The 15,467-nt window shown below is 32.2% G+C and overlaps 1 protein-coding gene and 1 non-coding gene across 3 annotated transcripts in view; both read right to left on the reverse strand.

The window, feature by feature from the left end:
- Positions 1–2,035: 2,035 nt before the first annotated feature.
- Positions 2,036–2,107, reverse strand: Trnad-guc. Its single transcript has one exon. It is a non-coding gene; the product is annotated as a tRNA-Asp (tRNA).
- A 3,159-nt stretch (positions 2,108–5,266) lies between these two features.
- Positions 5,267–15,467, reverse strand: part of LOC123697812 — a 113,676-nt gene continuing 103,475 nt past the window's right edge. For both annotated transcript variants that reach the window (XM_045644363.1, XM_045644362.1), the window contains exons 6-10: positions 8,689–8,861; positions 8,020–8,233; positions 7,403–7,742; positions 6,093–7,161; positions 5,267–5,481 (exon numbers count right to left, since the gene is read on the reverse strand). In XM_045644363.1, coding sequence (XP_045500319.1) covers positions 5,276–5,481; positions 6,093–7,161; positions 7,403–7,742; positions 8,020–8,233; positions 8,689–8,861 — 2,002 coding nt within the window. In that variant the 3' untranslated portion in view covers positions 5,267–5,275. The remainder of the gene's footprint in view (positions 5,482–6,092; positions 7,162–7,402; positions 7,743–8,019; positions 8,234–8,688; positions 8,862–15,467) is intronic.

Genomic DNA, 15,467 nt, shown 5'->3' on the forward strand with positions numbered 1-15,467 from the left:
CTCACCCGTCTGGAAATAAAAAAAAAATAGGGACGTGTTACGGAAAGACTATAATACCTACCTATATGGGGGATGAAAGATATGGTTAGAAAAAGTGAAAAAAGATTCCTATAGGTACATGTTTCAATCATATCTTTTTTAGTAAACTCACACTAGAAATTGGTTTCAGGCACAAATATGTAATTTTATATTTTCTTAATTAATATAGTACCTAGATGTTAGGTATATTAAAATGGTTGGTTCAACTCTAATCAAACAATGATCATTATATTATTACATTTTACTAGTATTTGTTTAAAAACTATGATTAATTACTGTCTATGCATATCAAGACATAACATGAAAAAGTAATTGAAAATTTAAAATTATTTATGTTAACGCTTATCAGTAATCAGCGTAGGTAAAAAATGTAGACCGTAATTTAGTTCTTAACAAAAAGGAGTTAATTTTTAGAAATGTATTTTCTTGGCAAACAAATAAGTAAGTTTTATGAGTAATTTGACAAAAAATAAATGAAAACTGTCTAGATGTATCTAGATGACGTTTTTATACATATTTTTATAATAGTGGAATAATTAAATACATTTTTCATATTTTAAAATTATTTATGTACCTATATAGTATAAATAGATAATATACATAGTTAGTTGTTGCAAAATATTTCAGTATTGCCATGTACAAATATTTATTGGGTCCATGATATTGCATAATATTATCAACAGCTAACTGTCTACTGTTTATTTAGAATTGCTTTCTTGAATGTAACACGACATGAATATTGAATATATTATTTTTAATAATAAAATACCTACCTAACTAGTTATACAGTTATATAATAAAAAAAACGTGTGGCACTTGGGAACTGCCGCGGTAAAGCTATTGCATGCTATGCCTTCAAGCCGCACCTCCGCCCGTCGGAGTAGGGAGCGTGAGGTTTTTTCGTTACGGAATTTCTCGATTCGGTCCCCGCGTTCAAAGCCCGCGATAGAAGCTATGCAATAGCTTAAAAAATGTCTTCTCACAGTGTTTGCACCTAAATACATACCTGCAAGAGCTTTGTAATTTTTTTAGTTATATTATATTTTGTCTTACACTTTGTTATACATATAATGTAATATTATTGGCGCAATGTTTAAAAGAATCGAATGATATAGGTACTTATCTTTATAATATAAATGCAGGTGACGCCAATTTTCTTAATGCGTCCTATCATTCCAACCCCCACAGAAAGACGCAAACCTTATCTTTAAAGCTTTCACATGTTCGAAAGTACATTGGAAACGAGGCATAATGTATCGAATTCAAGATAAACAGCATTTTTTATATTTTTTGGGCGAAGGTAATGAACCGATAATTTAACACATTTGTAGATAATATTTTGATTCAGGATATTGAACAACCAAGTAGCATAGGTAATATTAAAAATCAATTTCGCAAAATAAAAAAAAATATTAGCCATTAGCCACAGACATACATTAAGAAATATGTCTGTGCCATTAGCACTTTTGATTGCGAAAATTCGTAAACTCCTTATAAAAATTAATAGCAAAAAATGTTAACATCGATTGTGGCAGCAGCAGGCGTTTTGAATTACATAAATTGTAATTAAACCAGACACAATAATGTCACGGCATTTACATTCACAACAAGGAAGGTTATAAAGATAAAATCTGTATTAAATTTCCCAAATGTCCACTCAGTAAGGGTCTCGTAAATCTCCGGGGATGTTGGAGTCTGGACCGGATTAGAGCGTCTTTCCATGTACACGACAGATGTCTATCTGCGTAGTCTGAATAGATAATCTGTTGTTTAGAATTTGGTTATTTGGTATTTTTATTTCTCGTCTTTAATAATTGTTACTAACTAATAAACTTAAGAACAAACAAAATTATTACATACTTTGAACGTTTTCATCGTTTTAAAAATTAATATATAAAAAAATGTTTCCAGATAAATCGTGTTGTATTTAAGCAGTATACTATAAAAAAATAGGATAATATTTTGCAATAAAAATAAAAAAGAAAAACAAAAGGTACTCTCCGGCGGGGAATCGAACCCCGGTCTCCCGCGTGACAGGCGGGGATACTGACCACTATACTACCGAAGATGATAACTACGAATGCGAATTTGTGGTACAAATACTATATCGTATTTAATTGTAGACATAGTCATTTTTGGTGTTGTGTTTAATTCTGGATTACTTTATAACTTCTGATTCTAGATTATTAAATAACATTAAACATTCATTCTAAATTATGTAAATTATTCATGTCATTAAATTATACTTTAGAGTTTAGAATAACATACCTTATTAGTTTATTAGGCATTGCCAAAGGCATTGCCCATGTAATTTTCGACAACTTATACCCGTCCGATTAGGGCCCTTCTGAGTTCTGGCCTCCTCCACTCAAGCGACAGCTCAAGCCGAGGTTCGTGGTCCCCGTCAAGGGGGGACGCCCTTGTGCATGTCGCTACCAGGGTGAACCTTCAGTTCACCCCCGCGTCCGCGTTAAAATGTAGAAGCCCTTCTGGCTAACATTGAGAAACACCTTACAAAAAAAAGACAACTTATATATATCACTGCTTAGCTATCAATATTCATAAAACCATAAATATGTATATTTAGACCTTTTAATTACACAGAATGTTTTGGCCCCGATCTGATAATTATTAACCCTCAACGAAGAGGGGAGTTTCACCCTATGTTGTTTGCCTATCTACTTACATTTTTGTATATCTTTATGGGTTTCCATCCTTACGTGTTTTAATTGTAAGTAAAAACTATAGGTATTATGTGGAATATAAATTCGGACAAGTGTAAAAACTTTGTTTTTTTTATAATGTAAGTAACACTAATAATAATACTGTAAGGCTAGTTTTTTCTGTTTCAACCTGTTTATATAGAGTTCTTTTACTTGTATAAAATTATATAAATTATGAATAGAATTATATAATTATGAATAATACTACTTCCTTTTGTATACTATTGTTTGACCATATTTTGCACAATAAAGAATTATAAATAAATAAATAAATAAATAAATAGGTCGTGCAGCCGTATAGAAATTTTTGTGGTTGTGTTCAGGGTGTGAATGAATTCGAATGCAACTTTTTTTAATTTGAGAAGGACATTTATTTAACATAGGATTCAGTAGTTTTGATATTAGAAAAATATACCTGCATTATAATATGTAAGTGTATTTTGGAATAGAGTGGTCAAAATATTTTTAAAGGTAAAATAAAAGACAAAATTCATGAAATGCACTATATTTATGTTGCATATACACTACAAACTTTAATACAGTAGCAACATAAACGTTTTAAGAAAATAATATAATAATCAAACCTTATGTTAGACACCAAACCGTGTGAATACCGAAACCAAATGTATGGCGGCCAATTTTAATAAAAATCACTTTATAAATACCTATGTTTTATTACTTTTACATTTCTTAAAAGCAAGACACTGAAAAAAAGAACGAGAATAACAATGATATCAAAATAATAATCTTGATAATTCGTTAAAAAAGGGATTTTTTTCTGTTTTTAAACTTTTCTTTAAGTTCTTCATTTATGCAAAATTTTGAGAGCCGCCATATCCCAAATGACTAGAAATAAATCATTCAATATAAAAATTTTGACAAATAAAATTGTACTGTGTATCTTAAAATGTCTTTGTAAAAGCCAATCAAATATTTTTCGCCGGACGGACAATAATCCTCTGTATTTTAGAGAGTACAATATTATTTCTCAAAATAAACGCGTAACATTAGAATATTTCTGAAAACTGGCAGGTATAATTTAAGCTATGTTTGTGTCACGTATAAAAATGCTATCTGGATATTCTTATATAAACACGTTAGTTTAAAATGTATCCAAATATAATATTTTAATTTATTCTATTGCTTTCCGTTTTCGTACAGGCCATATTTGACAACCTTTCATTTACTTTAAGAATAAATGAAAAGGTGTTGCCATAATCTAGATAATAATAAATACAGTTATATAAAACTATAGTTTTATTTTACACTCATCCTATGTATCGGCATTTTATAAGTACATTATGTTGATTAAGTGATTTACGAAGGTAACATAAGTAATTTAATCGAATACACTCAACAAATCTTACAAGGCACAAATAATTTCAGTACCTAATTAAACCGCTTAAAATATGTTTAAAATTTAAAAGTAATTGATTAAAATAACACTAAAACTTAAAATAAGCTTGACAAAAATATGATTCAACAATTTACAATTATTGTTATTTTTGTCAAAGTATATGTGAAGTAAATGAAAGTAGATTTACATTTTATGCTTTACATAATATATTATACAGGGTAATATTAATGCTAAGATATTTGGCACCCTACAGAAAACTAAAAATCGTCTGAACTATTTTCGATTTATTATGTACATAGGAACAATGCATCTAAGTGTTGTTATTTCGAATATTAAAATAAGTACATTTATATGAATTATCCTAAGACTTATTTACATTGATAAACAGGTAATTGTTAAATGTTGCATAATGTTATAAAATATAAAAATATATGTTTTATATTTGATTACATTTTATCAGGTAACTTAAACTTGTAAACATAATGAATAACGTAAAATATATTTGGACTACAAGACGTAAGGCGTGAAGGTTAGATTGTTTACAAAAACTGTCATTTAAGTACATATTTTGTACAAATAAATAACGAAACATACAAAATAACGTGTCTTTCATCGTTGTTGTAGGTGTTTAAAAGCATAGATTATACTAGTCTAAAACCCTTATCCTCCGTTGAATATAAAAGCTAAGATAATTTTTGTTCCTTTGGGGAACATTTTCATACTATACACGTAGTACAAGATTTTGTTGTTACAGATATGTCACATACAAACATAATATTATTACGATTTGGTAATTGAGTCGCGTAATGTAATGTAATTTCTTTAATTAATAAATTACCTATTCGTTGTTTAGATTGTTGAACATTTTTTTTTCATTATAGTGGGACCAGCCTCGATACAGAATCCTCAATAATGAGAACAATAGTAATGATAGAAGATATATAGGACAAAAGCTGTGAATATATTTTATTTATATCCATGTAGTCGGATGATTAATGTACTTTTCTTTGTAAGTAAGAATCAACGTAACAAAACGCAGATTGTTTAAAAGTTTTATTAGTGATATTGTTTTATTAAAAAATGACGATATCTTTACATCAAAAAATTTAAAAAAAACCACAAAAAATTCAATTTTTTTTAAATTTAATTTTTCTCTCTAATTCGTCATGTCGCACATCAAATGGGCTCTATCGATGCTGGCGTACTCTTTCCCAGACCGTGGTCTGGTCACATGTCGGTCTGGCGCGTCACACGACGAGTACGAGGACACAGAGAGTGACTCCATGTAGTCGGACGTGTCAGACGCGCCGCTCGACGTGTTGGTCGTTATGTTGCTGTGCCGCGCTGTGCTGTCTGTGTCGCCTGGAATGAAGACTGCTTTTTAGGAAAGGATGAATTAAATGAGCGATTGAAAACATGGGTGCCTTATTTGAACATTTATATTATGTACATAGGTAATTGAGCTATAATCACACATTAAATTTATATCTAAGACTGGTTTGCTGACATACATGGTTTCAGTAGCTAAAGAGCGATATTTATCTATTTTTAACCGACTTCAAAAAGGAGGAGGTTATCAATTCGGCCGGTATGTTTTTTTTTTATGTATGTACACCGATTACTCCGATGTTTCTGAACCGATTTACGTGATTCTTTTTTTGTTCGATGCGGGATGGTGTCGAATTGGTCCCATAAAATTTTTATTCGGATAGGCCCAGTAGTTTTTATTTTATGAGCATTTTTGTCTGTATATGTAAATGTTGCAAGTGGAAGTTTGAAGTCGGTTGTTTTTAACGCAGTTATCACTTGTGATAGTTATGTTATGGATCCGCCATAAAATGTAACTTGATTGTCAATTAAATATAGCAAATTGTTTATTTTTTATATACGTATTGTTGTTCGGAAAAAAATAACATTAAATAAATAAATAAGAAAATCGCAAAGGAATATAACATTTTTTTTTGTAAACTTACCATTACCATTCCTCTTTTTCCTCCTTGTCAATGTGTCCACATCACACGAGTTAGCCTTCGCTAACGTAGCCACTTCCTCAAACTGGAACGTCAAGTTCTTCAAAGGGTCCGAACTCGAGACAAACGGCGTGTGCACCGGAGTTAAAGATATTCTAAACGGCTTCTTTGAGTGCTTCTTACCCGCTTTAGAATTAGTTACGACCGTCTCTAACTCATTGAAATCACCCTTGTGGTGTTTCAAAGACCCCGTCGACACCCCTGAGTCGTTTGAACTCGACGAATCTCTATTTTTATCCGATTTACTCGGAACACTCGACGAGCGACGTATTTTGACCGCATCCCGGAATCGGGCCACTAGAATGTTCTCACTTTTTGGTTCCGGCACTTTGAAATCTTTGTTTTCTGGATTTTTTGTTGGTATGCCTTCGTTGATGCAGTCGGTTTTACAGGTTCGTCTGATCACTGTTGGCGTGAAACATATTCTTGGGTTTAGGAAGTCGTCGTCTTGTCTTTTTGTGAAGTCTGCTGAACTAGATCGTCTGGTACTTATTGTGGTGTCTGTTTCTGAATGTGTCGGGTCTGACACGTGGCTGATCCTGCTGACATTGTCTGAACAGTTCTTACTGTTGCTTGAACAGCTGTTCTCTGGTTCCAAATGCATGTAGTTAAGGTGATCGTTACAACAGTCATTTTGGTTGACTGTGTTGTTTGTTGCTGTTGATATGTCATCATCGTGTTCGGGAATGTCTTCCAGTGCATCTAATTCTTCCTGACTGAAACCAGCGCTTCTCAGAATTCGCAGGGAACTTTCAAATTCTTCTAATGTAGCTCTGTCAATGTTTGCGTAATTGGAAAGGTCAATCTGCGGTTTCTTGGGCGCGGGAACTACGTTCATGTAATTGGAATTTTCATTAACGCTATTATCACATGTGCTTTCGATATTGTTTTGGTTGTCATCGTTTTTGGTTTCGTTGTGGTTGCAACCGCACGGTTGACCGATCAGACATTTTAGTTTCTTTGGTGTATCGTATAGACTTGATGCGTCTACGTGCACGTCCGCTGGATGTTCCTGAAAAGTAAACAAACGTTAATTTTTCAGGAATTTAGGAACGATTTCAATACAAATTGCCATATTTTTAACAGACTTAAAAAAGGAGGAGGTTATCATAAATTCGATAGTTTCAACTTTATGCTTTCAAACAAGTGTTCTAACTAATGTTAATAATTATAAAGTTATCTTACTTAACATTTTCATCGCTAATAGTTAAATTCTCTTTCATTTTGTCAAGTAACGTTAATTACAAATTTACCTGTATTAAAGGCATCGGGGTCTTTGGCACATCATAGTTCTCGTACGGTCCATTGAACGACTTCTTCCTGCAGCAGCACGGCTTCGGCTGCTGCCAGCATTGGCAAGTGTTTCCCGTCTTCACTGGTATGGTTGGAGTGCAGCAAGCCACTGGGCTCGCTCTTTTTGAGTCAAAACTTTTGTCCAAAAGACAGGCTCCTCTTGGTACTGAGTACTCTGAGGCACTGCCACTTGAACGGGAATAGATTGACGCCCGATCTGAATCGGACCGTTTCTCTAGAATGTTCTCCATCGTCCATACTGGGGACATTAGCGAGCCGGGCGTGTTCATTGTTGATGACCTGGAAGTTTTATGAATGTTATAGTTAAATTTGTAGTGAAAGTTATAAGTAAGTTAGTAAATAAAAGGAAAGCTTTATTTGTTTACTTCATTTAAAATACATGTTCTGCGTGTGTCTAAAATAAAAATTAAAAACGTAAACGACATTCCACAAATTTAGTAAAAGTTTTATAGTATTCAAACAAATGGTTCATAAATGAGATTTTTTTAAAGAATATAAACATCATCAAATCACAAAAAACAGGCTTCATGGCCATGATAAATTCCACCATCCTTACCTCGTCAAATGACTAATCTTCCCAATACAACTAGAGCACCTCGGCAGCGACGTTGGCCGTCTGAACTTGTCTTCGCTGTCCAGACTGGAGTCGAGGTCTGACAGACAGTGCATGGTCTGGCTCGCGGGCGCCCACGCGGGGGAGACGGATCGCATCGACTGGTGGAAACAGTCGTCCAGAACCGAGCTGGTGTCTGAGAAACGCTTTTCTAGAACTGGAAAAGTGTTTAAAATAAGTATTTGCAGCAGTAAGTTTGCAATTGCAATTACAAGCTCAAACATTCATTTTATTTTATTTATTTATTTATTTATTTATTTATTTATTTATTTATTATTCATTTGACTTATTCTGGAAGCCACTTTTGAATCGTCATTATATATGTATTTTTTACATTTACCATTGTACATTCGTACTAATACAATAAATTTGAATAAAACTAACATTTTGCTCGTGTTTATTCATTATTTTATTTCTGTTGAAATAGGTAGGTACTTTAGCATCGACTCTTTATCTTTCAGGATTGGTGATTTTGTTTTTTATAAATTACTATCATCAAGATAACTCTGGCTTAGGCCTAGCGCAATTTACAACAATATTTTGAATTATGAAATTAGATTGAATATCTACAGATTTTTCCGTAGACACATTTGCAATGAATCTTCAGCTTACCTGAACCACTTCTAGACGCAACACTAAGCCGGGACTGCGCCTCGTGGCTGTATGCGTTGAGCAGGTCTGACAGCTCCCTTCCGGCCTCCGCCGCGAACACGAATAGGCCTTCGCCCTTGCCGCAGCGCGAGCCACCTTCCACGCAGAAACGTTTGTCGACTACGCCGAAACGTCTGGAATGAAGGAAATGTTATTTAGTTAAATAATGTGTCCATATTAAGTTAATACATCTAAAACTGTTGTTTTTGTATAGTTGAAATTGGACATTTGTGATTGTCTGTCCTTAACAAACACATAGAATGGATGAAACACAAAATTGTTACTCGTCTGAGCCAAATGCACTATGCAGTATTATGTTTCAGTACAATGTACATCAATATGTCGGCATCTGCTCTCGTATAATTTCTCAAATTTGTACCCGATTTTGATGAATGACATATCGTTAGAAGTAAGGTTAGAAGCATCTAGATTGTACGCTAGTTATGTCACGTTATACTAAATTCAACATGGCGTCCTGAGCGAACAAAATTATACTTGAATCTTGAATGCATCGGGGTTTAATCTTTGTTTTTATCGTATTAGTTCTCAATAAATACTATAACTATACAAATTACGCACGGAAGCATAGAGATAATATCACTTTATTAAGAAGAAGTAATTAATGTCAGTAATTACTGTACCTAAATGATTTAGAGGGCATACGGGCACTGTCAGATACAATTAAGAAATACGTAATTAATCCAATGATTTCAACATTTTTATCACTCGTTTATTAGTTTGTTCGTATGAGGGGTAGGAGATGGGGAACATATGTTATTTTATTGTTAACAAGCGTGTTAAAAACCCATAATGGAGAAGCTATTGACAAAAAAGAGCGTACCTATGCCAAGCACACGTGTCAAAAGTGAAACTTTTTTGGCAAGATTCAAAGATACGAAAATCGTCGCCTTACTCCATGACGTGACGGTATTACCGTGAAGCCACCTTGAAATTATGCTCTCAACACGCCTAAAGAAGTTTCACTTCAAAAATAATGTGTATTTTTGACACATAAACTACCTACCTACTTTGTTTGAAATTTTACCTAAAACGAAACCTTTTTTTTACGATATGAGCTTGAAACTATTTAATATAAGTTGCAGTCATCTTACTTCATAAAATCCATTAATTACCACGTCAATAATGTACCACAATAGCGTAGTTATAAAACAGTACAGGTCGGGTTTGACCGCGACGGAATTTCATTTCCTACGCCAGCAGTTAGCTTGCGTCGATAGCCATTTGCATAGAGAGCTGGATAAATATTCTGCTTTTTATGGGAACCATTTTGCGAACTATGAATTTGTTTGTGGTTTTGTTTGTGTTTGTAATAACTCATAGTTATTACATTTGATAATAAATTAACGTTGATAAAGATGTTAATGTACCTACATATTAAATTGAGTGTGACTGACTGTTGAAATAGATAAAATTTATATTATAGAACTTTCCCACGTTTTTATCGGCATTTTTAATGTTTTGTAACGCTTCATAGAGCTTTATTAATAACGTTATCGTTTCAGTTACATAATAAAAAGACAAAATTTGGTTTAAAGTTAACTCAAGATTCGCTAACCTAACCTCATTATAAGCATTATCATACTAAATTACATTTAATTCAAAATAAATCTATTATACCCCGACAGTAGGTACAAAGCCAAAGACAATAATTTCCCCTTGTCGTAAATATAGAAAGTCATCCAGTACTTATTACTGCATGTCACATTAACTATGGCAGGAATCCTAGACGGTCTTGAGCTGAGTTTATTTCTTCTGAAATTGGACTTTGAACTTACGTATATTGATGTGGAGCTGTTAATTTGAATTATGGGTTCTGTTGAGGATATCGATATGGAGCTGATAAATTTAACTTTCAGGATTAGTTTTATGCTTTTTATTATTTAATTCTAAAATAGAGAGCAAAGGCTACGTTTTCGGACGTGTGGAGTTGCGGGTTGTAATTAGTAATTCAAAAACTTAGCTTTCAATCTAGCAAACTATTTCAATACAAAAATGTTCTAAACTCATATTTTTAATACTAAAACATTGAAACTTTAATTCATACAAAACTAGTATTTAAAGACAACAAATTCTCAAACAAAAACAAGGGATATTCCTTAAAAAACCGAACTAAATCCAAAGCATATCACGTCTTGGTAATAGCTATTAAATTAGAAGCAGTCGTAAAGGTCGAATGAAAAGTGTCGAGTAAACAATAGCATGTTAACATGTGATTAACCAAGCGGCTGCAGCGCTTGCAGGAAGTCGTAAAGCGGTTCCGGCGACGACCATATTGGTATCAAAACGTAAAAACTATTCGTTCTTTGTAGTGAGAGATTTTAGAGATTGCTGTTATAAATTGGGATATTTTGAGAGGACGGATGTATAAATGTTTGATACTTTATATTACGTAAAAACAATGGCTTGGGCCTGAAGATTTGGCACGATAAATGTCTTCTCTGTGTAAAATGTTTCCTTAGCTTCGTACGCGTGAAATTAATTTTGTCAACACACATTCTATCACGACTTATACGTCTTATGCCACTTATAAGTCCCTGAAAGTGATTTAATATTTATCCGTCTCTATGCGAAAATAAGCTAAATGTTCGAAATATTACAAAAAAAAATTTAAAAGTCACTCCCTCTATTTCTTAACAATTCTACCTATTTACAGCATAAATATGTACAATATACAATAATCACCGACAATTAGTCGACACTTTAAAATAAATACGATTTTGTAAGGTTTTCACGTTATATTAATAGTTAACACCTATAATGGGCTGTTAACGAAAAATGTATTGTTAAAGAAATAATTGGTTTAAGCACAGAAACGCGTGTTCTCGTAATTGACGTTGAAACAGCGTTGAAAATTATTTTTATCTTACTTTGTTCGAAGAACAATGGAATCTATGTACTATGTGCTATTGTGGTGTGAAACTATGAATTTCATCGAATTTAGTTCAATATTTTACGTATCAGAGCCATGTCATAATCTAAGAGTTTACTTTGAATCTTGTCTTTTAATTAAGACAGAAGATACACATTAAATTTAAATTAAAACAGTCGTATTTTAGTTAAATTTTAAAACGTCATTTGCCTCGGAATGTAACACGTAAAAATATTTTTCTTTCATATCTCATTAGATATTCAGACCTCAACACAAAAATAACGCAACATTATTAAACAATACATTAAAATTAATCGTGATTTATTCATATTATTATTTTACCCGCTGTAACGTGTAATGTGACACCAACCTTATATATAACCTAGTAGGCGGTTCCGTAGGCACGTATTAGTCATTAAAAAGCACCGCATTTAGATGTCTTTTAATTTCGAAGAAGATAAAAAAAGATGTTAAATCATACTAAAGTATATAGTCTCTTCATGGACCGAATTCCGATGAGATTTATATGGTTCTGTTTAAGCTATAAATGTAAAATTTTAGAAGACTTGTAAAAATGGTAATAAAGTGGCTTTTATTAGAAATAAAGTAATAAATAGTTATTATAGTAAATTATTCTTTATTATTTGCTTTTTATGTAAAAGGAATGGTTTTATCGTCAATCGAGTACATAATACAACGAAAAGCGATATCATTATTTGAAACAAGTAAAAGCTATCGAAGAACCATTAATAATTCATCCCAAAGAAACAACAAATAAATATCTCTCCAATATATAGTAAGTAATAAAGGTTATAAAAATATCCTCGGGGAATAGAAAACAATTCACTTATAAACAATTTGGGAAACAATCTATAGAAATAACGTTAGCGACATCACGTAGGATTTCAATACAGGAGGTCACTGGGAATTGGGAATATCAAAATTGTTGACCCCACGGCTACGTGACGACTGCCAACGGAGGTGTGCGATGGTAGACTAAGAGATCTTTTTTTTTAGCCAGCTGTTTTTTTTTCTTTTTGGTTGCTGGCTGGTTGTGTTATGGTACCGAATTACTGGCTGATTATGATTGGCTAACATTGAGGGACACCACACAAAAAAAAATTCTGCAAATAACATAGAATCTAGATTACCTAAATAGTTAATAGATTTGTAAACAAGGCAGATTTTCTTTTGATACCATTCATGTGAGTGCTTATTTAAAATTTGAAAATTACATATCTGCAGTATACTGGCATAGTAACAAATTCGATATTAGCGACCTGTTCAAAAATAAAGCTTTAAAAAATAATAAATCTAAATTTAAAAATCATAAACCTAATCCAAATCCGCCGCCGCCTCTCGTACTACACCAATTTCGGGCTCAGTGTAATGCCCATCACGCTCCTAGTTTATCGAGGACGCGCTGTGAATACTCCTTCGTTATGTTGTAAATAATTATTCCAAGGAAATTGCTGCTTTTGCACTTTATACATTATCTTATTTATTATTTAATAAATTTAATTTATTTATTAGTAATAAGCAAACTTATAAATTATTAATAGGTTAGATACGCGGGTCATTTTTAAGTTTTTTGGTTTTTATATTTTGTGCTTGTGTTACTCGTAAAAATATGGTCCAGTATTTTATAATAACTAACAAAATGGCTTCCATGTAAGCTTTAAATTACCTTAAAAATTGGATAGTCTATTTGCATATTGAACTTCAACCCAAAATGGTTGTGTAGTTTTAAACTTTTAACGAACAAGAATTTTGTAACATTCGTACAAGATTTCGAATATAATAAAATATCTAGTATATTGACTTGTTTAAAGATATTACATTTATGAATTTTAATAACCTTTTAAGTTAATTTTTCAAGATTTTAAGACAAATTACTTCAGATAAATTCATTCACCGTGATTGATATCCTAATCTCATAAAGTCCATCCAAACAGAGGGTTCCAATAAACAAACATACAAACTATACCCCATATGTTTTATTCCCTATCAAGTTAAAGCTGCCCCATTAAGGATTAGGGTTCCGTAAGCAGGATCGCATAAGTTATGTGACTTAGCGGTAAGACTCTAATCTGTGGAGACAACACATTACTGAACTTTATAGTACCTTCTTTTTACCGACTTTAAGAAAAGAGGGTTGGGACCTGAAAGAGTTTTCATTCTTTGGCTATTAATTTCTTTTAGCAGTAATTAATGGTTAGAGAAAATGGTAAAGAATGTTTTAAGTTTTTGTAGTCCAAATAAAAGTTAAGTTATAACTTTCTACGAAAATATAGCCTTCTACGAAAAATCTAACAGTTAAATAATTTTTCAAAACGGACCCGTAGTTCCTGAGATTAGAGCGATCAACTGAACAAACTCTTAAGCTTTACAAAATCAGTATAAATTCACGAAATATCAAAATCCATTTATAAATAACTTACTAAAGTAGAAATTTTAATACATAATAGGTTTTATTTTACTCACAAGGTTAGCTAGAAATTAGAATCCTTTTGATAAAAAAGTAATTTAGATTTTCCAATCACATCATCCCAAATAATTCCCAGTAAAATGAAATGAGATCAAAGCAGGGCTTTTGTAACTGTACCTTATACTTAACAAAGTTAATTGCCTGAAAAAGTGGATATAAATTATCTCCCAAGTTTAACTTCTCCAATATTTATCTTCCACTTTAATAACGTTTTAATGATTTTTAATTGGTTTTCTTGAATTTGGAAGTAAGGTTTTAGGTATCGTAATATTGATTTGAAAAGCAAAGGTTTTGGACGAAACGTTAATGATGTTAAAATTTAAGAGAATTACGTAAAAAGGGTTTGAAGTGCTTTTTCATTTCATGTGTTCTTTAAATATATTCATCTTTATTAAATTTTTTTCATTAATATAATATTCAAGCTAATGATATAAGTACATTGAATTGAACGTCGTGTTAAAAATTGTCCCAAGTTGATCATGTCTCTGATCTTATTATTATCGTAAATTATATAGTGTAACAATTTAAATTTTACGCGTAAACTCAATTTTCCGTACACGAATATACATTTGGAGGAATATTACAAAAATTGTATTAAAACTGTCCCCGGAGACGATAACTGGATTCCGGGATAATTTCCCGCGGCTCGTTTATTCCGGGATGTATCGGAAAAACCGTTTCCCGGCTATCCATCTGAGTTGTCATGTTTTAATTGCGCTTCATTTGCTATTTTTCGTGCGGGCAAGTTTTGGGTACGGTGTGCAAAAAAGGTTTTAGTACATTTTTTGTTTAGGTTGATTTTAGTAGGTTTTTACTAGTACTTATGTACCTATTATTATCTGCGGTAGTACCTAACTTTGTTTCCTTTGCAGCCGTTTTAAAGAACAGACAATTTTTAGGCCAATACAATATAGGTTATATTTTTTCAATATATTAAAATGTATTATAATGGCTTGAAAATGTTGATAAACAAGGTATTATTTTCAAGCATTATAACATGTATGCAGAAATATAACATGAAGCGGGAATAATCCTCTTATGAGATAATTTCAGTATCGTGAACAGTTTTATATGAAATAATAAATAACATCAGTAAAGCTGAATCATTAGTATGAGAATATTTCAGGTTTTTAAATTTTGATTTTCTCTCCTTTAAAATTTTCAAATGTTTCTAAACAAGTTTAAGTCTACAAAACAATAAGTATAACTTATTTAAAATATCTATTACATTAGAGAGAGGAATAGGCCTTTTTTGCTGACGGTACACAAATCTAAGCCCCCATGAAATGCGACGGTAGCAAATTGATGGATGCGGTCCCAAATATTAACACTGCTAAATGACTTATTGGTACACGGCCAGCA

Source organism: Colias croceus, chromosome 15, assembly GCF_905220415.1.
Source record: "Colias croceus chromosome 15, ilColCroc2.1".
In the NCBI taxonomy this organism is placed as follows: Eukaryota; Metazoa; Arthropoda; class Insecta; order Lepidoptera; family Pieridae; genus Colias; species Colias croceus.